Source organism: Crinia signifera, chromosome 3, assembly GCF_055691185.1.
Source record: "Crinia signifera chromosome 3, ASM5569118v1, whole genome shotgun sequence".
Classification (NCBI taxonomy): domain Eukaryota; kingdom Metazoa; phylum Chordata; class Amphibia; order Anura; family Myobatrachidae; genus Crinia; species Crinia signifera.
This window is the reverse complement of record NC_139219.1, coordinates 77,566,201-77,592,922: the sequence shown is the minus strand read 5'-3', so window position 1 is coordinate 77,592,922 and position 26,722 is coordinate 77,566,201. Positions and strand designations below refer to the sequence as shown.

At 44.4% G+C, this 26,722-nt stretch overlaps 2 protein-coding genes across 9 annotated transcripts in view; one reads left to right on the top strand and one right to left on the bottom strand.

The window, feature by feature from the left end:
- SRSF7 (serine and arginine rich splicing factor 7) overlaps positions 1–5,806 on the bottom strand; it is a 7,602-nt gene extending 1,796 nt beyond the window's left edge. Inside the window, exons 1-7 of one of the 2 annotated variants that reach the window (XM_083176073.1) lie at positions 5,654–5,806; positions 4,749–4,929; positions 2,954–3,130; positions 1,505–1,579; positions 677–778; positions 328–387; positions 105–137 (exon numbers count right to left, since the gene is read on the bottom strand). In XM_083176073.1, coding sequence (XP_083032199.1) covers positions 105–137; positions 328–387; positions 677–778; positions 1,505–1,579; positions 2,954–3,130; positions 4,749–4,929; positions 5,654–5,681 — 656 coding nt within the window. In that variant the 5' untranslated portion in view covers positions 5,682–5,806. The remainder of the gene's footprint in view (positions 1–104; positions 138–327; positions 388–676; positions 779–1,504; positions 1,580–2,953; positions 3,131–4,748; positions 4,930–5,653) is intronic. The other variant, XM_083176072.1, reaches the window with a different exon arrangement.
- On the top strand, positions 5,307–26,722 carry GEMIN6 (gem nuclear organelle associated protein 6). 7 transcript variants are annotated; one of them, XM_083176075.1, is made up of 3 exons: positions 5,307–5,407; positions 15,030–15,171; positions 26,325–26,722. In XM_083176075.1, the coding sequence occupies exons 2-3, from the start codon at positions 15,044–15,046 to the stop codon at positions 26,698–26,700; spliced, it is 504 nt and encodes a 167-aa protein (XP_083032201.1). In that variant the 5' UTR covers positions 5,307–5,407; positions 15,030–15,043; the 3' UTR covers positions 26,701–26,722. The 7 variants fall into 7 exon arrangements, with proteins under 7 accessions (XP_083032201.1, XP_083032207.1, XP_083032202.1 ...); XM_083176081.1 differs by lacking the exon at positions 5,307–5,407 and adding an exon at positions 5,730–5,868; XM_083176076.1 differs by lacking the exon at positions 5,307–5,407 and adding an exon at positions 9,944–10,011.

Below are 26,722 nucleotides of genomic sequence, written 5' to 3'. Positions count from 1 at the left end.
CGGCTTTCCCCCTGAGCAATGAACACTATCATCGTTGTCCATAGTCGCCCAGTGTGTATGGATCTTTAGATAGAACTGCAACCAATATGGTTAAAAAAACCTACCTTCTTTTTGGAGAAGCAGATCTGGACTTTGATCTAAGAAAAAAAAAAAAAGTGGTAAGTTTGTGAAATTCGTGCTATAAAAATCACATTCATTGTTTAGTAAGTTATGGACCAAAAATTAAACTACAACCCTTGTACATCTTGGTATACACTATAACAGATCAGCTATTTAGCTGATCCATCCTTCTGACTATACACCTCTACCTAGAAGCCATAGACATACCTGCTTCTGGGCCTGCTTCTGGGCCTAGACACGGACCTGGATCTTGAACGGGTTCTAGTCCTAAAATAAAACAATATTCAGTTAGGTCAAATGTTGTGCATAGTCATATTTTTTTTACGTTTACTGTCCATTACCTTAAGGCTCATACACTTTTTTTTATTTTAACTGAAAACAGCTCATTTTTGCAGTTTGAGCTGCTTTCCGCTCAAAAGACACCCAGTGTGTACGGGCTAGCAATGAAAGCTAATGCGCATTACCGCATCATTGCCAGCTGCCAAACGGAACAGATGAGCAACAGGACGAGGGGAGAAAAAAAAATAATAATAATTAGGGTGCAGCCTCCAATTACCTAGATCTTTTAACAGAAGGCGATCGGGACCTGCGTGGAGTTCCAGTCCTGGACCTGCGAGGTGAGGCAGATCTTGACCTGCGTGGAGATGCAGACCTGGACCTATGAAGGAAAGAAAAACCTAGTTAGGTGCAATGCAGAACATTACAATTGGTTCAACTCAAATGTGACAAGTGCTAGGATCTAGAGTAGACTGTATTTAATGATACCAAAACATATATGGTCAATTCAATTGCAACAAATTGAACAAATCTCATGACAAAAATAAAATAAAAAATTCACAACTAGAAATTTAGCACTTGGACATATTAAGTCCCAGGACTAGCACCAGCCCTAATCTGCTGTTTTGGAGGTCAATAAATTTCCCCTTTGCATCTATAATAGCAGAGCATTATGTAATTGCTGCCATTATGCATATAAAACACTACAGTTTAGGGATGACCACAGATTGTTTATGGCCGATGTCGAATAGTTTTGACATCAATGGGAGAGAACCAGATGGTTTCCCGCCATCAATGTCAGGCTTAACTGAATCGTTTCGGTTTTATATTTTCATCAAGGGGCCGGGACATGGAGCATAGCCCCGCAGGCCAATCTTTCAAAGCAAATGAATGACCATCGATATGTATAAACATAGATGTTCATCCATTGCATACTTATACACCATCGATGGCAAAGGCAACGATGGACATCCCTACTACAAGTGCTTTAGTATAAGTGAATTAACAGGTAAAACCCCCAACATTCCTGCTAAACCAAGGCATGACTAAGTGTGCCATATTTACTCCATGCTGCCAGGATGAAAAGATTCTAATGCATTTAACTCACCTCCTGCCCCGGCTTCTGCTACGGGAACGAGTGTATCTCCTTCCACGGGATCTTGAGTGAGAGCGGGACCTAGATCTGAATATATGAGATTAAGTTACTTGATGTTCAGGCACTATGTAACCTAAAACCAGACATTTAAGAAAGGTCTGACATCAGGAAGCCTATTTTCCTTGAATAGCTCTACCTAGAAGAAACTGGTTAAAAGGAATCTTCATTTTACATTAAAATCATCTAAAAATAAAATAAAAAATAAATAAATATAAGACTAGAATTTGTAGTTAAAATAAACCTTGCAAGTCTGCAGGTCGACCCTCTTGGCCCAAGGTCTAGAAGATCTAGACGGTCTAGAAGGATCTACCAGCCGATCACTTCATCTACTGTAGGTCTTCAATCTAACGACGATCAAACTGACAGCCATATGAGCAAGGTGAGGCTTGATTGACGCATGAAGGTTTTTCTAGGTGGGAATGTGGTCAATCTGTAGTTCTTTTCTAAACCGGAGGGGAGCCCCAATTGTATGCCAATATTACTCTCTTACGGCGATCACAGTAGATCATAGATTTCATGGCCTCTACAGAATCTTAAAGGTGGATCTAGATGTAGGAGGCTTGAGGGGATCTGGCCTCTTATGCTGATCACCTCAAGGTCTAGCAGAATCATAATGTCGGATTTGCAAGGCGCCTCAGCATGAAATCTTAAGGCTCGTGACATTCTGAATCAAGGCGACTGACTCAAACGAAGAAACCTGTAAGGTTTTGACCAGGTTGATTAATAATATACTTAAACAGTTCAAAGTAAATACACACACACACCATAATGCACCAGAACAGAAAAGCAGCAGTCCTTTATTTCTAAATTGCTGCTACACCATCAAGTCTGTCATCTTAGCTACAACAGTTGCTGACAAGTTAAATATTGCTACAATGTTCTGTGCTCACTTTCACTTTGAACCTACTGTAATATAAACTCATGCAACTATTTCTTATAAAAAGGATTAACCAAGATATGTCAAACCATTCTAGGGCAACAGACAATGATATTTAGGAAGAATAGACAAGAACTACACAATGATTACGCAGTGCGATAGTCATGGGTAATGTAAGGTTAAGATTTTAGACATTTTAATGCAAGACATGCTCAAGAGTTCCAACCACAAAACAGAGGCTCAGTCTGAGCCCTTATCTTCAGGACAGTTTTTACACTATTAAGATTACCACCTCCATATTCTTTAGGCAGTCAATGCCAGCTAGATTACATTTGACATATCTCGATTTTTGCAATTTACTAATATCTCCACCTCCCGACTATAAAAACAGTATCTTAAAACTGGTCAGACCTAACATAAAATGATACTACATACTGACAGAAGGACTGCTGCTTTTTTCACACTAACATTTTATGCTGATGTCATGAACCTTTGTTTACAGCCAAACAGATGTAATCATGTACCTGCTTCTCCTGCGCCTGCTATATCTTTGACAGTCATAGGCATAATGTCCCTTTTCCCCACACTCATAGCACCGATCACTGGGATCAAATGGGCGACGTGCCGGAGGCCTATCGTAGCGGGAACGGCGAGGCATTCCGGTAGACAGTTCTACTCTGACTCTTGAACCACAAATTACCCTGAAACAAAAAAAAGCCATGGTAAGAATTAGTTACAAGAGTAGCAGAGTGCTATCAAAGAGCAAACATTACCAAATTCAAAGAAAAGCCACACCATGCAGATAGACAGAATGTTGGTCATATAGTTTATATAGTGTTCCCGCTAGGCTGTTTTAGCGGGGCGCTACGCCCTGCCCGATTTTTAAAGGGCAAAATGTGCCCTGCCCGTCTTGCAGTGCCCTGCTAAAACATCCTCACGGGGAACCCAGCGGCGCCGTTGACGGCGATGCCTGGAGCTTCCCCGGCAGCACAGTGGCTTCAGAGGGGCCGGGCCCACCACCTTTGATGACTGTGGCAGCTGGGCCCACCCCCTTTGATGACTGTGGTGGCCCAAGCACGCCTCTCATTACGGCGGCGGCCCGAGCACGCACCTTTCATGACGTCGCGGCCCGGGCACGCCCCCAGCTGTGACGTCGGCATGCCCGGTCCGCCCCCAGCGCCCTGCCCGGTGTCACTCCTAGAGTGAACACTATTATAGCATATCATAGTAGTTCCCAATCTGTGTCTGGGTCCAGGACCAATTCAAGTTAGTAGTGAATAGTAGCAAATCCTGTCCATTACCACATAACTGATACAAAGGAGGAGTTAAACACAATTTAACTTAATATTTGCTTCTGACTATCTGAAAGAGCCTTTAGCCTAGGGGTGCCACGAAAATAAATAATTCTGGTGCTTTGGGGTGCCGTGATTCAAAAAATGTGGGAACCCCTGGCATATCAGATAAGCGAAACACTTACTACATCAGTCAAGTCAGCTCTCTGGTTTTTACTGTATGGTTGATCCCAGTTGGTGGTAAACAAGCCTATGATTTGTTTAAACTAAAGACCTCCAACCTTTTAAAAGCAAACTCCAATAAATAAGCACTGCACTAGTGTTAACAGAGGACCATATGAGCAGTTCTTCATTGGGAAAAAAAGAAAAAAAAAAAAGGGGGGAGGGGGCAGGGTATAAATATGTTTTGGACTAAGACTGGTTTCCAATTAGTCACAAATTCTTTGGTCAGAAAGGTGCATTCACACGGAGCATTTTAAGGAATTTTCCCAGGGGTAGACAACTTTTCATATCAGGACACTATGGAAAGCCATCCACCATGGTAATACCAGCAGATGAGCGGCCATGCCAGCGATGATGCAGGAGTGCACATCAGTGCTCACCACTGATCTGTACACACTGAGCAGCTTTGGAGTCAAAGTGGCTGAGTATGTATGGGCCTTTAAACTGGACATCATATCAAAACAGAGCCTCATTTTGCGGTTAAAAAAAACCCACATAAGAACCACAAAAAGTGACGGACTTTTGATTTTGCATAAAAATGGAATTTATTGTGGCTTTGGCTTCACCTGAGGCTGGTGCGATCAAATGCTGACAAGCACAGCTAATTGGAAAACCCTTGCCATATACATTAACTGCTTTAATTACAGCTGCTAATGTGATATATCACCCCCTCAACACTCAGTCTGGAGCCCTTTTGCAAACTGCAGTACATAAGTTATAAAACCACCACAAACAATTCAAACCTGCCACTAATATTTAGCTTAGAGCATGAAACAGTGTTAAGCCTGCAAAGCACAGTACATACTTTCCGTCCAGACCACGCACAGCGTCTTCAGCGTCCCTCGTGTCCTCAAACTCAACAAAGGCAAATCCTGGGGGGTTTCTTGCAATCCAGACTGTACGCAGAGGGCCGTAATAGCTGAAAGCTCGCTCTAACTCTCCTTTGCCAGCACCGGTTCCTAGATTACCAACATAGACTTTTGCCTCTGAGAGGGAAAATGAGAGCGGGTTAAAGCACAATGCTAATCATAGAAGCAGAAAAATAAAAAAATTAATTTTATATAATATAATAAAACCACACACTCACACACACAACCACCACACTGATCTGCAAGTCCTTTCCCCACCCACAGCTCGACAAGTTCCAATTAAAGCACTAACAAAAAAAAAAATAAAAAAAAAAATAAAAAAATTAAAAACACTTTTATAGTGGAACTTAAATTAAATGCAAATAAAAAGGTCACTAATAAGGCAGCGGCATGGAAGCATGCCACACACAGCACCTAGATAGACCCAGGTGAGAGCAGACATCGTGGCCTAGCAGTATGCGGCCGGGGAGAAGGCGCAGGCACGCCCGGGTGCAGCGCGGCAACACGCGGTGGCACACAGAAGAACCCAGCGCGGGTTCCCGGAGAAGCCTAGCGGCCGGCAGTTGTACACGGGCTGCTAATAGTGCCGGGAATCGTGAGTGTACAGCGTTAGGATTCATACTCACATCACCGCGCCGAAGGGAACTGAAGGCTCTAGCGACCGGCCGCCATTACCGCAGCTCCCTCACCACCACACAAAGCGCCAGACACGTGACCCGGGCGCACTACAAAATGGCGGCTTCAAGTAAAGGCGCCACCAGCAGCATCACAGGAGCGACGCCCTCCCCAGCTCACACACCGGCTCCAGCTGGTCTCCCGCATACACCACACACACACTCACCTCCGCTATACCGTCCGTACCGAGACATAGTCGCGCCGCGCTTCCTCACACCGACGACGCGCTCCCCAACAGCTATACGGATGGATGGGCTGCAGCGATGGCGCCTCCCCGTCCTTATAACACAACCAACGGCCGGGCCTCTCGTAGAAGGCGCCGATTGGTAGAGCCTGTGAGAGCGTGACGTATTCTAGCCACGCCCCCCACATACGGGGAAGGTGTGTGTGTTTCTGTGTGTGTTGCCTTAGTGACACAGCGCAGCGTCGCCGGCGGCGGCTTTGTGTGTAACAGCACAGGGTGCTCCTGTGGCGCCTTTATTGTGTTCTTTGTGGCAAAATGGATATACTGTACACACAGAATAGCATTATTAGTGCTAGGCATGTAATTCACCAACTAAAACAGATCCCATTAAATTGAGCCTCCCAAAACCAGAAATGAATAAGCGGGTACGTGATAGCCGCATACAACGTACAACGTAGTACTTAATACAAATGGATAGATTTTAAATTGAAGAGTTAAAAAAAAAAAAAAATAGAAAAAAAAAAAATAGCACTGCCATATATGCATGTATAATTCCATGAACCAACATATTGTACTTTTCAAACGGTGACTGGATTTAAACCATCCACATTTGCAAAATACAGCACATTGCAGGCAGTGTCAATTTGGTGTGGTTCACTAGGTCGACATCAAAAGGTAGACACATGAAAAGGTCAACATGTGTTTTTCACCTTTTTTGTTATCAATTTGCAGATTTTAGCTTTACTTGCATACTTTGGGCCCAATGCCTCACTTTACTACTGTTGCGATGGGCACACTTTACCATTCGCTTGGGCTATGATTAGGAATGGTAATGTATGACGAAAAAAAAAAAAAAAAGTGTCAACCTTTTACTGTGTCGACCACAGCCATGTTGACCTATTAACTAAGACATTGGGCTATTTCACACGGTCCGGCTCCTGCCAGGAGGCGAAACCCCGCACGGCCAAAAGCCGTGCCGCACACAGTTAATAATGGACACGATTGTGTCCCCACGGCCCGGCCTGCAGCCGGATCCCGCCACTGGAAGGGATGTCTGCCGGGCTGTGGCCATCCCCTCCATTGTAAACCCCTGAGTGCGGCACAGCTTCTTGGCCGTGTGGGGTTTCCCGGCAGGACCCGGAGCGTGTGAAATAGCCCATTGTCTATCAGCCAGCCGAATACTATGTAAATGATGGGTTCTTGTCCTGTTAACCCCTTCAGTAGCAGTCCCGTAATTTTTTCGGCCATGCCACAAATCTACAGGTGTGCGCCAGTGGTGCCTGCAGGTGTGCACCACTGGCACATCACCTCACCAGCGACCCCCACCAGGCCGCTCCCTCCCCACCTCCACTGTTGTAAAAAAAAAAAAAAAAAAAAAAAAAACCCTCACCTTCGCTCTGGCGATCGTACACCGGAGCTCCCGTTACTTCGGGAAAGATGGCTGCGGGATCGGGGATGTGCTGCTATGATCGGCAGCAGCAGGGGATCTCCGCTGAAGACCGCTGGAGCGGAGGTGCTGGGGGGTTCACAGGAGGAGAGGGGAGCACTGGGAGTCATCTACCCCATCAGTGGATGATTTTTCTGGGACAGGAAAAACCTGTCCTATTTAGGTACTCCTGCCCCAGAAAAACCCACCACTGAAGGGGTTACTGTCAATACGCTCTGTTGGGCAATTCAATTTCCTAATTGGAAAAGTGACCAGTAGATCTACATACAGGAAAAACCAGAACACCCATGACATAGAAGTTTGCGCAGGCCATAAAAAAAAAAACTACTGCATATTGCATATTAATATGGATTACTTTATACCAGGGATGGGGAACCTTCCTCTGTTGTTGAGCTACACATCCTAGCAGGGGCGTAACTAGACATTTGTAGGCCCCACAGCAAAACTTTGTAAGGGCCCCCTATTTAGCAACCGATGGTAATAAATGTATATAGCAAATATAACTTGGACTGTAAAGATAGGCCCCATAGCAGCTGCATCCCGTGCACCTATGGTAGTTACGCCCTTGGATCCCAGCATGCCCTGCTTCAGTTTTACTATTTGGCCATGCTGAAAATGTTGCAGGGCATGCTGGGATGCATTGTTCAATAGCTGGAGGCCAAAATGTTACCCAACCCTGATTTATACACTTAAGGACAGTTTAATACTGGTCTGTGCACCACACCACATTTCAGCCACCATTTTAAAATAGTGAAAAAACAGCATACTAGGGAAAGCAGTTGCATTAAGTGCAGTATAGGAGATGTGTGACCGTACAGAGAAATGGGCTTCCTCTTACATTATTCACAGTGATATTAAGTAAGATGGTGCATGTGCAGAATATAGCAAGAGCTTTTGCACAGTGGACCAGATTCAGAGTGGATTGCAAAATATTTAGCAAATGGTCAAAACCAGGTTGCACTGGAGGTGGGGCATATATAACATGTGCAGAGTTAGATTTGCAGTGTAAAAATAAAGCAGCCAGTATTTACCCTACACCGAAACAAAATAATTCACCCAAATCTAACTATCCCTGCACATGTTACATCTGCCCCATCTGAGTGCAGCATGGTAGTATTGTCCATTAGAGAAAGAACACCGTCTTTCCAAAGATATAACCAGGTAGATGGTGTTTGTGGTACTTTACATAGGGAGGGACCCTGATTAATGGAACCTGAGGCTTGTAATGGGTGCTCTGCACACTCTAGGGGGGGGTTTAAATTGGTGAAATCAGGGTTCTCAAACACGGTCCTCAGGACCCTACACAGTTAACGTTTTTCAGGTCACCCGGCAGGTGCACAGGTGCACTCATTACTCATTGACATGAGTTACAAGATCCACAGGAGGAGCTAATTGTTTCACTTGCGATTCAGTGAGGAAACCTGCACTGTGCAGTGTTCTGAGGACCTTTGGGTTAAATCAATTTGATATAACAAATTTATCAAAGCAATTGTTTTTGACGGTTTTCCAGCATTTGGGAGCAAATGTTGATTATTTGCTCCCATATATATTCATTAGGGAAGCAAATGCTGGGGCATTTTTTCAGTCAGCCAGGAGCCGACGCGATAGAAAGGTGCGTGCCCAGGATCAAGGCGGCTCACACGGGCTGTGGGGCCTGCACAGTGTGACCTCTGACATCATGCCGCGCAGAGCCTCACTGCCTGGGTTAGGGTGAGCCGAGCAGCATCTGAGCGGGTGCTCAGATGCTGCCCGGCATTAGACTGCTCACGCGCAGCGTAATCCCAAAATCCCGGGATTGGCATGAAATCCCAGTGTTTTGGGGGCCAAATCCCGGGTTCCCGCCAATCCCAGGATTAACCACCCTAGTGCGCATTGTATGGGCAGCATTAGGAATGAACGCAGCAGATATTTGGAAAGGAGACAGTAAAAGGATTACACCTGTGTACCAGCTAAGTGGTCTGTAAAATGTGGACTGTTGTGCTAAGGAAGCTAGGGAATTAACTGGCACTTCCGAAAGGATTTCCCCACAAAGGCAGCTTTTCAGAAATTATACCTTTGTAAAAGGCTCATTAGGAATGGCTCTTTTATTAAAGAAAAATATAGTTATAAGTTTTACACAAATTAAACCCCCCCCCCCCTTAATAAAATAGATCCATTGGTGACCTGCGCAGGACAAGGATTCTTAAAACTCATTACCAGCTGACTTAAATATGGACAACATACAAAAAGAAGAAGATTTGGTAGACCTCATAAAAGGAAAAAATAAAAATAAAATAAAATATCCAAGAGGGGGGGGCCGCAAACGACCACACACTATGTACCCACCATCCCCTATCACAAATTAGGAACCGACAAGTCTAAACATGATAGAGACAAAAGGTTATTTCAGTTACCATTATGTTTACTTCTGTGTAACCTGTATTATTCTAATGTGTGCCATACGTACAGCACTGCAAGCCACTTCTTGTGGCGCCCTATAAATACAATTGTACAGAGAACATAAGCTATGAAAAAAAAAAAAAAAAATCTAGAAACATCCCAGACTTTTTGTAACAAATACTATACACAAGATCCACAACAAACATGACACATAAATACAGTTTAAAAAAAATTAAATATAAAAACTTTACCACTAAGAGAAAAAAATACACTTACTATATATAAGAAGACAAAGAGCAACAATCCGGTACTTTGCAGTTAAAGGCCTCAAGCAGCTGTATGCTGTGTTATGACTACACGGAGGGAGTCACCCAGAGAATCACATGATCAGTTTCAGCACCGTTTTTTTTTATATAATAGAAAAAAAAAAAGCAACAGAACTTTATTTAAAATGAACACATATTACAACCGCGGCGTGGAGACAGAACCTACCACTGCAGAGAGGGGCGGGCAGGTAATGGCAAAGCTTGTAAACCTGCGCTTGAGATAATCACAGGCGGTGAGTCACGCAGATTTTAATACGCCTTAGGGATCCCTGGCAAAACTTCATGCAGGCAGTAAAGGGCAGCGAAAGTCCTTTAGTACGTATGTTTTGAGTTGGAACTTATCCCCTTGTTAGTAAATAGCCCTCATATTGCGCTGGCGGCTGCATGCAGAAATAAGTCGCTGAGTGAAACTAGGCAGGGAAGCACGTTGCGTGCAGGTCATTTGTCACTCAGTGCATGGTGCAATGGCTGTATAACAAAGTGTGTGAGCAAAGGTTTAGATATAAATGGCCTATCTATCTAATAGTGTTTTAGTAGCTAAACCATTGGTAGCTATTTAACTGTAATAAGTTTTTTGGGTGTGTCTTAAAATTAACGTGACTTTTTGGGGGGAATTTAATTGCAGAAAATTTTGTGTGAATTTGGCTGGCTTGTGAAGGGTGTGAGATGGAATTCCCCCTTCTTGCAGGAGAACCATATTTATCAGGTCCTTAGGGGCAAATTCAATTGTTGCTCTGTTTGGCCACGGCACGCATGCAGCCTGGAGACAAATTTTGTACTTTATACAGGTTTAGCCACTTTGTACGGGCAAATCCCGTCCAACAAGCTGCACATAATCCCTGGTGGGGGAGGATGCAGCGCTTGGCGCTGACACTGCCTCTTACCTATAGTGTGAATGGGACCCGGGTCGCTCGACACGGGTTACCTGTTAACATTGCACAGTAATTTCAAAAGTTCCTTTCACACCGCACGCCAACCCGGCAACAACCTGGGTGTTTATTTGTGCGATGTGAAAGGGATATTCATGTTCTCTGTAGGACGGTTGGCGCTGATCACTGAGGATGACCTATTTTATTTTTCTATACAGTAGCTTTAACAATGCATCAAATCTAAAATAGGCTATTAAAATGGGTGCCGGACGGGGTCCCGACAGTCATTAACCCGACGTCGGGATCCCGACTGTTAAATCCCCGACGGACGGCCGGCGGCTATTTTCCCTCGTGGGGGTCCACGACCCCTATAGAGGGAGAATAGAATAGGTGGCGAGCCCGCAAGGGGCTTTGTTGCGCTGGCAACGCGGTCTGAGGCCAGGCAGTCGGGATCCCGACTGTCGGTTAGTTATACCACACCCATTAAAATAAGCCTCCCCTTCCCAGGACATAAGGTCTGCATACATTATGGTGGCTTCTCCCCTTGGAGAAGTCACCCCCAATCCTCCACTGAGCTGCCTGCATGGAATCCAAGACAAGCATATCGAGCTCAGAAGCAATTCAAGAGATTGCTTGTGCAGCCAATGCGACTCGCAGGCTCCGGTGTGATGGGCATGGGAGTGCGCATCGCATCAGACATGCTGTCATTCACATGCAATTTGGGCTCTTTTCCTGCGATTGATTGGCGAAATTGAACTAAAAGAACCCAAATTGCATGTGAATTGCTTAGTGTATGGGGGCCTTTAGACCAGCAAACCCCCACCTTCCTGGACAAAGACTTCTCCCCTGGGTGGCACTATCTTCTCCTGACCGTATCCCCTTCTCCCTGCATATCAGTTGGCTCCCAGCTAGGAGGCAGATTTAAATGATGGCTGAGTTTAAACCGCTCTATACATATTCAGCAGTTTCATATTGAATATCTCTGATTCAAAAAGAGCCTTCATCTCCCTTGGGTGCTGGCAGAAATACCTGGAAAAGATGCATTAATAGCAGGCAAATCAGTAGCTGGGTCTAGCAAGCCCCCACATTACCTGGTCTCTGACCCGCAATCCTGGGTTGATGCTTGTTTTTTCACAAAACCTGTGATATTTAGGTAAGTGTGAAAGGGAGTATCATCTATGCCAGGTATTCCCAACCTTGGCCCTCAAGGCACACTAAAGCTGGGTACACACTGAGCGATATGCCTTCCTGTTGGGCAGATCAGATTGACATAACATCTATATTGTTTGAGTATGCCCTATATGTACATTCCCCGGTTGCATTCGACATTAGCTTTGATGTGCTGCACGTCAAACCTAGCAATATTGCAAGCAACCTAATGCATTCTAATGAAGAATGGACCGTTGATGGTTATATTCTTCATTAACATGATGCTAGTGTGTCCCACCAATCCCCGCTGCTGGTTTGTACCAATGTCGGAACTAAGCCCTACCATTCAAGTGTGTACCTGGCTTAACGGTGCAGGTTTTTGTGATATCCAGGCTTCACCACAGAAAAATACATCAAAATGTATTTATTTACAGTTTCTGATATAGCGCAGCATATTCCATTGCGCTTTACAATTGGAAACAACAGTGATTAAACAATCTGGGTAGATACAGACCGACATGGAGGTAGGAGGGCCCTGCTCGCAAGCTTACAATCTTTAGGGTTAATAGGAGGGATACAGGAGGATAGAATTCCATAGCATGGCAGTCCCATCAGATTACAAGACAGTCCTGATGGGATGCAAATAGATATAAATGCTATAAAGGCTTGCCTGAAGAGGTGAGTTTTCAGGGAACGCTTGAAAGTTTTGAGGCTTGGGGCGGGATGTACTAAAGGAAAAATGCAGTAAACCGGGGGTTTTACCGCATTTTCCTATTTACCATTACCTGTCCGCCCCGTTATCGCCTGGCAGGGTGTGGGTGGCGATACCCTATAGAAGCCTATGGGCTTCTATCGCCCTCCACGTGCCGCCCCCCCCCCCCCCCCCCCCTCCCGTCCTCCTGATCTCCTCCTACCCCAGCAGGTGTCACGGCCGGGAGGACATATAATTAATTCTGTTTTGGAAATGTTGAGTTTGAGGTGGCGAGATTACATCCAAGATGAAATGGCAGCAAGACATTCAGAGACACGGAGCAATACTGATGGTGACAGGTCCAGGGAGGATAGATAGATTTGAGTATCATCAGCGTACAGAGGATACTGAAATCCAAAAGAGTTGATAAGTTTCCCAAGCGAGGAGGTATAGATGGAGAAAAGCAGAGGACTCAAGACTGAACCTTGCGGTACTCCAACGGACAGAGGTAGTGAGGAGGAGGTACAGTAGAATCAGCGAAGCGAACACTGAAAGTGCGATTTAAATAAGTAGGAAGAGAACCAGGAAAGGGCTGTGTTCTGAAGACCTAGGGATTGTAGTGTATGAGAAGAGAGTGATCAACAGTGTCAAAGGCAGCTGAGTATCTAGACGAATAAGAAGTGAGAAATGGCCTTTAGATTTAACAGTGGCCAGATCATCAAAATAACTGAGGTACTAATTAAGTCACCTGTGCACATGCATGAAAATCCCTAAAACCTGGACTGTTAAGCTGGGTACACACTTAGCGATCCCCGGCACAGCCGATATTGTTAATTATGTTGGGGTCCCATGGGAGAACACTGACTATTATTCCGTCCTTTATTAACATTGTGCCAGTGTGTACCAGCAATCTTCACTGAAGGGGATTCCTTCCAATGTCAGAATGAATCCCTGTCGCCCCAAGTGTGTACCCAGCTTTACACTCATTTTCTGTCACCCTGACACTTATTGAATATAGCAATATATATATATACCATGTACTTGTACTGCATTGTCCTGTATTGTATGTTCCAGTGTTCTTATTTTTCTCATTTGTATAAGAATTGTAAGCACTGCAGAACCCTTGTTCTGCCATATAAATAAAGGATAATTATGATGATGGTTTATAATTGCCTGCTGTCCCCACATTCTGGAGATCTAATCTATATTTGAGCATTGGCATCATTTCCTTGCTAGTGTCCTCAGGATCTGACTTTTTTTCTCTATACATTTCTAGATTTGCAAGGGCATATTTAAAAGACTTTAAAAATGTTCTTAGTAATTACGGGAGCGAGTTATAGGGGGGTATTCAATGTGTCGCCACTATTTCCGACGGGGGAAATAGCGGCGGCTCCCTATTCAATGCTGTCTTTAGGGACAGCATTGAAGCGGGATCACGGCAGAACGGGCCCGACTTTAGAAGCTGTCGGGCCCGTTCTGTCGATAACGGCCATGGATTGTCGCGATCCCGGCAGCAGATCGACAATCCACAGCCGTTTTCGCGGCCACGCCCCCTTTGCGCCGATCAGCAGGCGGGACATTGAATCCCGCCTGTCGTTCAGCTGTCGGGCTGACCGCAAACGGGCCAGGATCACGGCTGTCGGCAGGGATCGACAGCCGTGATCCTAGATTGAATACCCCCCATAGGGCCTTATTCTGATCTGAGCTCAGTACAAATTTGTTCTTAAAATGGTCAAAACCATGTGCACTACAGGTGGGGCAGATGTAACATGTATAGAGAGAGTTAGGTTTGTGTGAGTTATTTTGTTTCTGTGCAGGGTAAATACTGGCTGCATTATTTTTACACTGCAATTTAGATTTCAGTTTCAACACACCCCACCCAAATGTAATTCTCTTTGCACAGGTTACATCTGCTCCACCTGCAGTGCACATGGTTTTGCCCATTTTAAGAACAAATTTGTACTGAGCTCAGATCAGAATAAGGCCCATAGTCCCTTCTTGTCTGTATAGTTAGTGTCGCTTACTTCATGTCATATTTTTATTTGACAGATTCTGCATAATTATCAGATCTAATAATATTGTTGTTGGTTTCCAAGGTAAGATGTCACATTTGTCTTTAAACATGTGACATTATTGCATAGGTTCTCAAACTCCTAGTTAGAACCACAACAGTTTTTTTTTTTTCGGGACCCATCAGAGAATTGCAAGTGAATGAATTAGCTCCACCTGTGGCTCTTTAAAATGTGTCTGTGAGTAATGACTACATCTATGCAGCTACTGGGTGACCAGGAAAACATGAACTGTTTTGGGAACGGAAAACATAACCGCATGTTGAGGTCAGGCGTGGCATGTTTATGACATGGGCATTTACGCTTGGGCAATAAAAGCCCATATTATATGTGTTCAACAGAACTCCTAGTGAGCACGAGTACATATTCTATTTCTAGTTACATTGATTTACTCGGATTCTTTTTGTTTATTTATTTTGGGTCAAAAGTGCGAAACTAAAGCATGACCAACTGGGCTGACAATACCCCCCTGGACTGGCAAGTTTATATCAACAAAGAGGTGAAAGTTACAGCTGATGAGAAGAATGAATACCAAGGATGGGTGGTAACCATTGACCCAGTGTCTGCAAGGTAAAGAGAAACAATCTGAAATCCAATTAACATATCAATGTTGCTAGCTGAAGATGTATTGTGTGTATATAAAGATTTTGCAGTTATCAATGAAAACAAAGGTCTTCCCAAATCTGCTCACAAATGCTAAGTATTTGTGAGTACTCCACCCATTATATTCTCCACCACCTAGCCTCAGGTAGTAGAACTGCGAGTGTCTTAAGATCTTATACATTAGCTCAGGAATCAAATACAGCTTCCCATGCAGTCATTTTACATATGATGCATCACATCTGATCCCATTCACATGGTACAGCAGTGACATTCTCTAGATCGAATCAGATGCGCACGGGACCGCGCATCAGAGTTGTGAATAAATTATATATATAATAATACTTTTCATGCAAATTTTGTTACTTGTTTCCTAGCACGGCGCCCATCGGGGTTGATCGCATGCCTTAAGTTAAGGTACTTAAGGCATGCGATCGACGCGATGGACGCGATTTTCTGTAAATTACCAGCTTTAATTGCCGGTAAAGAGAAAATCGCGTTGATGGCGTCCATCGCGTGCCATTATAATGGCACGCGATGCGATCAACGCGATTTTCCCATAGAGAACAATGTGAAATGAGTTTTAAAGTTAAAATCGCGTCGATCGCATGCCATTGTAATGGCATGCGATGCGATTTTACATAGGGAACAATGGGAAATGGGCCAATATGGCCAATTTCTCATTGTATATGCCCCCTCATGGGTATTAAGTATGCTTAATGCCCCCCATTGTTAATGCCACCCCACTATTGACGCCAACCCGTGGCGAGTGGCAGCGGTACGCGTCCTCCGACCTTTTCATACCCCCACTAAAGTGTGGCGAGCCACCGAGCCCGAAGCGTGGCGAGCGCACGCGCATAACTTCACAGGTATACGCGTCCCCCCGCGGGGAACGCTGCGCTCGCACGCTTCTGGCTCGGTGGCTCGCTGCGCTCGTCACACTATATAAAATCAACTCCACGCCGACGTGGATAGTGGGGGTATGAAAAGGTCAAAGGACACGTACCGCCGCCCCTCGCGGGCTTGCTGTGCTCACCACGCTTCAGGTTGGCATCAATAGTGGGGTGGCGTTAACAATGGACGGCCATTTCACCCATGAGGGGGGTTTGCAATGAAAATGGGGGGGTTTTCGGGCTTTTTACATTGAAATCAATGTAAAATTGGGTCTCGGACCATTTTACATTGATTCCAATGCAAAAATTGCGTCCATCGCATGCGATTTGGTTGGCATGCGATGTGATCGATTTTTTATCCAGTTGTCGAAGCCTGATAGAAAAGGGCAAAATCATAGATCATGTGTATGGTCAAATTTAATGTGGGAGCTTTGTATCGCTGGTTAAACAACCTTCACTTGTTTAAAACCACAAAAAAACTAAAACATTGGGGGACAGGTACAGGTCTGGTATTTATGATGGGAATATGTGCAGGACTTGTAAAGGTCAATCATAGGCCCTTATTCTGGCTGACTGGCTCGGATGCAAATTCGCATCCTTGTGAGTCAACCTAACCCCGCCTTGAGAATGGTTAGCCAGCGCCACCCATTTGCAAGCGGGATGCGTTAGCAAGGCTTGCGAATGGATGTTTTACATGAACATCATTCGCATTCCAGTGAGAGCAATATATCTCCACCGTGTGTACGCACCTTTAACCCCTTCCCGACATTTGACGTACATTTACGTCATGGTCGGGAAGCACTTCCCGACACATGGCGTAAATGTACGTCATGGATTTAAACTGTCACCGCGTCTATAGACGCGGTGACAGTTTCAACATGTCTGCTGTCCCTGACAGCAGACATGTCCGTGCATGCCCAGGGGGGGCTGCGATGCCGCCCCCCCCGTCGGCGATCGCTGTGATTGGCTGTTCAGTGTGAACAGCCATTCACAGCGTTTTCCTGTGTCACCGGCGAATAACGTTCGCCGGTGACACGGGATCAGAGGTGATTGGTGCTGTAAAGTACAGCACCAATCACCGCGGGGTGTAAGGGTGACACTGGTGTCACCCCACCTCACCCCGCCCGCCCCCAAAGGCCGTGATTGGTCCGTCGGACCGACGGACCAATCACAGCCAAGGAGGGGGATTTAAACTAACGGTGACTGCACTGCAGACGCCATTCCGGTCTGGAATAGCGTGCAGTGCGGTCACCGTGCCCACCTGCCGCCATATACTGACCAGAACCTTGCTCCATACTTACCTGATCGCTGCTTCATCACTGCTTCCTGGATCCTGTTGCTACTTGTGCCTTCCTGTGCTGTGAAATTGTGCTGCTGCAGTGTAATAGCTAGATAGAGAGAGAGATAGAGAGAGATAGAGAGAGAGATAGTGTCAGAGAGTGCTATATTTTGTGCTGCTGCAGTGTGATATAGTTATAGATAGAGAGAGATAGAGAGAGAGAGATAGATAGAGAGGCCTAGTGACAGAGTGCTATATTTTGTGCTGCTGCAGTGTGATAGTTATAGAGAGATAGAGAGAGAGAGATAGAGAGAGATAGTGACAGATTGTGCTATATATTTTTTATATAACTGACTGCTGCCCCCTCCTTTTGTGCTGATCAGTATAAATTAACTGATCAGCAACTTTTTGGGGGCGCAGGTTTTTTTTTATATATAGATATACCTGTCAGTGCTGCTGCTGCAGTGTCATAGAGTGATAGATAGTGAGAGATAGAGAGATAGAGAGAGATAGTGACAGAGAGTGCTAAATTTTGTGTCTGCTGCCCCCGCCTTTTGTGCTGATCACTATATCTGAGGTGATCAGCAACTTTTTTGGGGGTACAGAGGTTTTTTTTTTATATATATACCTGTCAGTTGCACCAAAGGTTGTGCACCTGCTGCACCTCACTGGTAATCAGTGTCGCATCACTGATCACCTTTTTTTTTTGTGTGTGTGCTGTGGGGTCTTTTTTTAATTTTTTTTTTACACACACTGTGATTTTGTGGGTGTCCTGTGGCCGCTGTGCGCTGATCAGTGACGTACATCACTGATCATCTTTTTCGGCACAGGGTTGATCTATTTTTTTTTTTTTTTTTATCAAATTCCTGTTGCCTTTGAGCGCTGTTCAGTGACAGACGTTACTGACCAACATCTGTGCTCAATTTTTGGCGCAGGACCTTTTTTTTTTTTTTTTTTAACCCCTTCAATTTTTTATTTTTAACCCCTTCATTTTTTTTTTTTTTTATTGGTATAAAGTATTTTTTTTTTTTCTGCACTACATACACACTACACACTACATACCCCCCGGGTTGAAATAAAGTTTGTACCCCCCCCCCCTACACTATACACGTGTTGAAACATTTCACTACCAGTAACACAAAAATAAAAATGGCATCCCAAATGTCCTCCCAAATGTCCTCCCAGTCATCCAGGAGAATGTATTCAGTGGAGGAGGCATATGCCATGCTTGCCTCTGACTCAGACACAGCCAGTGATGCAAGCGGGGAATTTGAAGGATTCGTCTTAAGCTCCTCTTCCTCCTCTGGTGATGAGGGACCCCCTCAAAGACGCCCCCGTAGAGCAGCTGAGACCCCCCCCCCAACAATTGATCTCGTATGGACCCCACCACCAGACAATTTTGAGCCCCAGGTTCCTGAGTTTTTGGCCATGCCAGGAATCCAATTTGATTCCACAGGTCTCAGAGAAATTGACTTTTTCAAATTATTTTTCTCTGATGATTTTATAAATTTAATGGTGGACCAAACTAATTTATATGCCCAGCAGTTTATTGCTCAAAACCCCACGTCATCATTTGCTAGGTGGACCCCTGTAGATGCAGTAGAGATGATGACGTTTTGGGGTCTGGTGTTTCATATGGGCATAGTAAAAAAGCCAGAAATTAGGAAATATTGGAGTACAGATGTTCTGTACAGTACTCCATTTTACCGTATGGCCATGACCCGGACTCGATTTGAGACAATTCTTAAATTTATACATTACACCGATAATGCACAGTGCCCACCCAGAGATGATCCCACCTTTGACCGGCTATTCAAAGTCAGGCCGGTCATTGATCATTTCAGTGCCAAATTTGAAGAGGTGTACATCCCTGAAAAATTTATTTGTATCGACGAGTCCCTTATACATTTTAAAGGAAGGGTTAAATTCCGCCAGTACCTTCCCAGTAAGAGGGCAAGGTATGGCATAAAAATGTATAAACTGTGTGAAAGCACCTCAGGGTACACCCACAGGTTTAGGGTTTATGAAGGGAAGGATTCAAGAATTGAACCGCCAGAATGCCCCCCCTCCCTCGTAGGTGTTAGTGGGAAAATTGTCTGGGATTTAGTGCACCCCTTCCTGGATAAAGGTTATCACCTCTATGTGGATAACTTTTACACTAGCATCCCCCTGTTTAAGGCCCTTGGTTCAAGAGGTACAGCAGCTTGCGGTACTGTGCGCAAGAACCAAAGAGGCCTCCCAAAAACGCACATTGCCCAAGTAATGAGAAGGGGTGAAAGCAGGGGAATATGCAACGAAAATATGTTGTTGGTCAAATATAAGGACAAGAGGGATGTCCTTATACTGACAACAATTCACGGAGACAGTACCACCTCCGTCCCTGTACGAGGTACCAGTACCCACACCTCCAAACCTAATTGTATCCTGGATTACAATAGGTACATGGGCGGAGTGGATCTTTCAGATCAGGTACTGAAGCCGTACAGTGCCCTGCGGAAAACAAAAATCTGGTACAAGAAGGTGGCCGTGTATATCATCCAGATGGCACTGTATAACGCTTACGTGCTATTCCGTTCTACCGGCCAGAGGGGGACATTTATGCACTTTCAAGAGGAAGTCATAAAGGGCCTAATATTTGGGAACCAGCAGGCAGAGGGCCCCAGTACTTCTAGTACTGGCCCCCGTATTGTACCAGGGCAGCATTTTCCTGATGAAATCCCCTCCACTGGAAAAAAGGGCAGGACACAAAAAAGGTGCAAAGTTTGCTATAAAAAGGGAATAAGAAAGCAAACTATTTTCCAGTGTGACACTTGCCCCGACAAACCCGGCCTATGTATAAAGGAGTGTTTTAAAATATACCACACATCTATGGAATATTAGGTTCATAATTTCACCGTGCTTCGGGGGTCTTGCTAATGCCACATAGCACCCACCATTCATTCCACCAGAATCTGAGCCGCAAAATCCAAAAATCACTCCTTCCCTTCTGAGTCCTGCCATGCACCCAACTGGTATTTTTTGGTCACATGTGAGGCATTGCCGTACTTGGGAGATATTGGGGCACAGATTTTGGGGTGCTTTTTCTCCTTCATTCCTTGTGAAAATGAAAAATTTTGAGCCAGAACTGCATTTTTGTGTAAAAAAATGTAATTTTTCATGTTCACTGCCCAGTTTTATCAAAATTGGTGAAACCCCTGGGGGTTTGAAATGTACACTATACCCCTAGATGAATTCCCTGAGGGGTGTAGTTTGCAAAATGGGGTCACTTGTGGGGGGGTTCCACTGTATTGGTGCTTTGGGGGGCTTGCTAATGCGACATAGCACCCACCATCATTCCACCAGAATTTGTGCTGCAAACTCCAAATATCACTCCTTCCCTTCTGAGTCCTGCCATTTTTTGGTCACACATGAGGCATTGCCGTACTCGGGAGAAATTGGGGCACAGATTTTGGGGTGCTTTGTCTCCTTCATTCCTTCTGAAAATGAAAAATTTTGAGCCAGAACTGCATTTTTGTGTAAAAAAATGTAATTTTTCATTTTCACTGCCCACTTGTATCAAATTTGGTGAAACCCCTGGGGGTTTGAAATGTACACTATACCCCTAGATGAATTCCCTGAGGGGTGTACTTCGCAAAATGGGGTGACTTGTGGGGGGGTTCCACTGTATTGGTGCAACATAGCACCCACCATTCATTCCACCAAAATCTGTGCTGCAAAATCCAAAAATCACTCCTTCCCTTCTGAGTCCTGCCATGCACCCAACTGGTATTTTTTGTTCACATGTGAGGCATTGCCGTACTCTGGAGAAATTGGGGCACAGATTTTGGGGTGCCTTTTCTCCTTCATACCTTCTGAAAATGAAAAATTTTGAGCCAGAACTGCATTTTTGTGTAAAAAAATGTAATTTTTCATGTTCACTGCCCACTTGTATCAAAATTGGTGAAACCCCTGGGGGTTTGAAATGTACACTATACCCCTAGATGAATTCCCTGAGGGGTGTAGTTTGCAAAATGGGGTCACTTGTGGGGGGGTTCCACTGTATTGGTGCTTTGGGGGTCTTGCTAATGCGACATAGCACCCACCAAAATTCCACCAGAATCTGAGCTGCAAAATCCAAAAATCACTCCTTCCCTTCGGAGACCTGCCATGCACCCAACTGGTATTTTTTGGTCACATGTGAGGCATTGCCGTACTCGGGAGAAATTGGGGCACAGATTTTGGGGTGCTTTTTCTCCTTCATACCTTCTGAAAATGAAAAATTTTGAGCCAGAACTGCATTTTTGTGTAAAAAAATGTAATTTTTCATGTTCACTGCCCACTTGTATCAAAATTGGTGAAACCCCTGGGGGTTTGAAATGTACACTATACCCCTAGATGAATTCCCTGAGGGGTGTAGTTTGCAAAATGGGGTCACTTGTGGGGGGGTTCCACTGTCTTGGTGCTTGGGGGGTCTTGCTAATGCGACATAGCACCCACCAAAATTCCACCAGAATCTGAGCTGCAAAATCCAAAAATCACTCCTTCCCTTCTGAGTCCTGCCATGCACCCAACTGGTATTTTTTGGTCACATGTGAGGCATTGCCGTACTCGGGAGAAATTGGGGCACAGATTTTGGGGTGCTTTTTCTCCTTCATACCTTCTGAAAATGAAAAATTTTGAGCCAGAACTGCATTTTTGTGTAAAAAAATGTAATTTTTCATGTTCACTGCCCACTTGTATCAAAATTGGTGAAACCCCTGGGGGTTTGAAATGTACACTATACCCCTAGATGAATTCCCTGAGGGGTGTAGTTTGCAAAATAGGGTCACTTGTGGGGGGGTTCCACTGTCTTGGTGCTTGGGGGGTCTTGCTAATGCGACATAGCACCCACCAAAATTCCACCAGAATCTGAGCTGCAAAATCCAAAAATCACTCCTTCCCTTCTGAGTCCTGCCATGCACCCAACTGGTATTTTTTGGTCACATGTGAGGCATTGCCGTACTCGGGAGAAATTGGGGCACAGATTTTGGGGTGCTTTTTCTCCTTCATACCTTCTGAAAATGAAAAATTTTGAGCCAGAACTGCATTTTTGTGTAAAAAAATGTAATTTTTCATGTTCACTGCCCACTTGTATCAAAATTGGTGAAACCCCTGGGGGTTTGAAATGTACACTATACCCCTAGATGAATTCCCTGAGGGGTGTAGTTTGCAAAATGGGGTCACTTGTGGGGGGGTTTCACTGTCTTGGTGCTTGGGGGGTCTTGCTAATGCGACATAGCACCCACCAAAATTCCACCAGAATCTGAGCTGCAAAATCCAAAAATCACTCCTTCCCTTCTGAGTCCTGCCATGCACCCAACTGGTATTTTTTGGTCACATGTGAGGCATTGCCGTACTCGGGAGAAATTGGGGCACAGATTTTGGGGTGCTTTTTCTCCTTCATACCTTCTGAAAATGAAAAATTTTGAGCCAGAACTGCATTTTTGTGTAAAAAAATGTAATTTTTCATTTTCACTGCCCACTTGTATCAAAATTGGTGAAACCCCTGGGGGTTTGAAATGTACACTATACCCCTAGATGAATTCCCTGAGGGGTGTACTTTGCAAAATGGGGTGACTTGTGGGGGGGTTCCACTGTATTGGTGCAACATAGCACCCACCATTCATTCCACCAAAATCTGTGCTGCAAAATCCAAAAATCACTCCTTCCCTTCTGAGTCCTGCCATGCACCCAACTGGTATTTTTTGTTCACATGTGAGGCATTGCCGTACTCGGGAGAAATTGGGGCACATATTTTGGGGTGCTTTTTCTCCTTCATACCTTCTGAAAATGAAAAATTTTGAGCCAGAACTGCATTTTTGTGTAAAAAAATGTAATTTTTCATTTTCACTGCCCACTTGTATCAAAATTGGTGAAACCCCTGGGGGTTTGAAATGTACACTATACCCCTAGATGAATTCCCTGAGGGGTGTAGTTTGCAAAATGGGGTCACTTGTGGGGGGGTTCCACTGTATTGGTGCTTGGGGGGTCTTGCTAATGCGACATAGCACCCACCAAAATTCCACCAGAATCTGAGCTGCAAAATCCAAAAATCACTCCTTCCCTTCTGAGTCCTGCCATGCACCCAACTGGTATTTTTTGGTCACATGTGAGGCATTGCGGTACTCGGGAGAAATTGGGGCACAGATTTTGGGGTGCTTTGTCTCCTTCATTCCTTGTGAAAATGAAAAATTTTGAGCCAGAACTGCATTTTTGTGTAAAAAATGTAATTTTTCATTTTCACTGCCCAGTTGTACCACAATTGGTGAAACCCCTGGGGGTTTGAAATGTACACTATACCCCTAGATGAATTCCCTGAGGGGTGTAGTTTGCAAAGTGGGGTAACTTGTGGGGGGGTTCCTAAATTTTAGCATCTTATGGTGCCTAGAAACCTACATGGTGCCTAAAAAATAATCTCATAAAAAGGAGGCTCCAAAATCAAGTAGGTGCTCCTTCTATTATGAAGCCTGTGGTTTGGTCAACGTGCACACTAGGGCCACATATAGGATATTTTTGAAAACAAAAGAATTGGGGGAATCAATTTTTAGTCACATTTCTCTAGTAAAATGTACTGTGTTCCTTAGAAAAATGTATTAAAATTGCAAATCTGCAAAAAAAATGAAATTTTGAAATTTCACCTACACTTTGTTTTAATTCCTGTGAAACACCTAAAGGGTTAACAAACTTCCAAAATGCTGTTTTGAATACTGTGAGGGGTGCAGTTTTTGAAATGGCATCATTTATGGGGGTGTCTCACATACAAGTCCCTCAAAGTCATATCAGAACTGAACTGGTCCCTAAAAAAATCAGTGTTTGAAATTTTCTTGAAAATTTGAGAATTTGCTATTCATATTGTAAGCCTCCTAGTGTCCAAAAAAATTAAAAGGAAGTTGAAATAATGATGGAAACATAAAGTAGACATATGGTCTATGTTAGTTATTAACTATTTTGAGTGGTATGATTATTTGTCTCACAAGCAGAAAATTTAACATTTTGCAAATCGCTAAATTTTCCATTTTTTCACGACATTTTGGTATTTTTCACAAAAAAACACAGACTGTATCGACCCAAATTTACCACTAATTTGAAGTACAATGTGTCACGAAAAAACAATCTCAAAATCACTGGGATAAGTAAAAGCAAAAAAAAGTTATCCCCACTTAAGTGAGACATGTCAGATTTGAAAAAAATGGCTCTGTCAGGAACGCAAAAACTAGCTCTGTCAGGAAGGGGTTAATGTTTCCCAGATCTCCTCACAGAATCACAAGTGAAGTAATTATCTCCACCTGTGGAACTTTTAAAATTTGTTAGTGAGTAATGAGTGCATCTGTGCAGCAGCTGGGTGGTCTGGAAAATGTGAACTGTTGGTAGCTCTCGAGGACTGGAGTTGGCTACCGCTGACGTATGCTAATGGCCCATCCTGGCACCCCATGCCACTCTCCACCCCCCACTCGCAAGGCTGGGTGCGTGCACCTGGCGACCAGACTTTTCGACGCATTCGCACGCACCCAGCGTATACACATGCGTTGAAATGCTGCTGCACATACACAAAACATCGGTCCCCATGCCCACCAGAATAAGGGCCCTAGTGTGGTAAGATATAAATATATAAGAGCAAGTCTATTAACAATATTTATCGGTTTGCAGGTGTATATGTGACTGCGCACAATAGCAGGGATTCTCAAACTATGTTGCTCTGGGACTCATCAGACATTAAAAATGATTACAGGAGCCCAGCAAGTAACCGCAGAATGGCCGTCACACACGTGTGGTCAGCAGATCGCACATGCACAGAAGAGGAGTGACTGCTAATGCAATCACTTACACTCTTGCTGCCAGCTGTGTGCCCGCTATTGATAGCTTTATGTAGTTGACACAGCTAGTAGTGCTGTCTGATCTTTAAGCCAGTGATGGGAGGAGTCTGAAGTAACAGATAATTCAACTTGGGAGTCGTGACTTCAAGTGGAGATGGATGCAACGTGCTTTGGGGGCAGGACCCATAGTCTAAAGCTGGCCATACACCAGAAAGATCGATCTTAAGATCGATTGCACTCATGATTGTGTACAATTTCCCTTGAAATCCCCAGCAGTCCTTGGTGGTTTATGGACACACAATCTACACACAATCCATCATACAATCAGTCATACAATCCATCTGCTGCATGATTTTGTACACAAGATGTGCACACAATCTGCATACAATCCATCATACAATCAGTCATACAATCCATCTTATGATTGATTGTGTACACAAGATGTGCACACAATCTGCATACAATCCATCTTACAATCAATTGAGATTGTATGATTGGGTTCAATATCTTTCTGATGTATGGCCAGCTTAAGAATCGCTGCACTAAGGCTTTCATTAAAGTATGAATAACCCCTTTTTTTTTTTTTTAACTCAGACTTAATGAACAGAGGGGCAGATGTATGAAGCAGCATTATGGGGTCGAAGGGGAATCTGCACACGTTATGTGCACTGATGCCGCTTCTTCCCCTTGTATGAAGGGGCTGCTGAGCGATATCAGCCCTGCTATATAAAATATATCATCCCGATATGCAGGGCAAATGTATGAACCGCTATCGAAGTTGCAGGGTGGGGATGTCCTATCCCCACAGCCGTGACAGCGTTGTCTCTGCTGCTGGTTCTGGGCTGCGCAGGAGATCTCGCGTGAGTAGAGATTTTCTGCATGCGCAGCAGAGTCAGCAAGGCAGGCAAAGAGAGCGCACCAGTAACCACTGACGCACTGCCTGCTCAAGGAGACATCGCTGTAGGGGGGAGTTTGCACTCCCCTACTTCAGTGGGCTCATACACCTTGTCTGTGTCCCTTCCTGATTTGCCTCACTATAAGCGCCACTATAATACGTCTCACCTCCAAGATTAGTTATTTATAGCTTTCTGGGCTAACATTTCGCTTTTCTACTTTTAGTGTTGTGCTGGCTAGCTTCGAAGAGGATCAGAAGACATTTGTCCGGGTGGTGATGGGGCACGCAGTGCAGAAGGTGGAAATACTGAACGAACCAGATGATATTACCAAAGAGAAACTTTTACATTTTTTCGGTCGTCCAGAAACCACGAGAACCTATACAATTGAGGATCTCGAAAGCAAAAAGCTTAAATTGAAGAGTTGGTTGGAGCAAAACAACATTCCGGTTACTGAACAAGGAGAGTCCATGAGGACATTGTGCGTGGCCAGCTTATTAACCATTGATCCTCCATATGGTCCAGACAACTGTAACAGTACAAATGAAATCATATTGTCTCGCATACAAGGACTTATACAAGGTTATATGACAAGCCAATAAAAGCTACTTATATCACAAATAA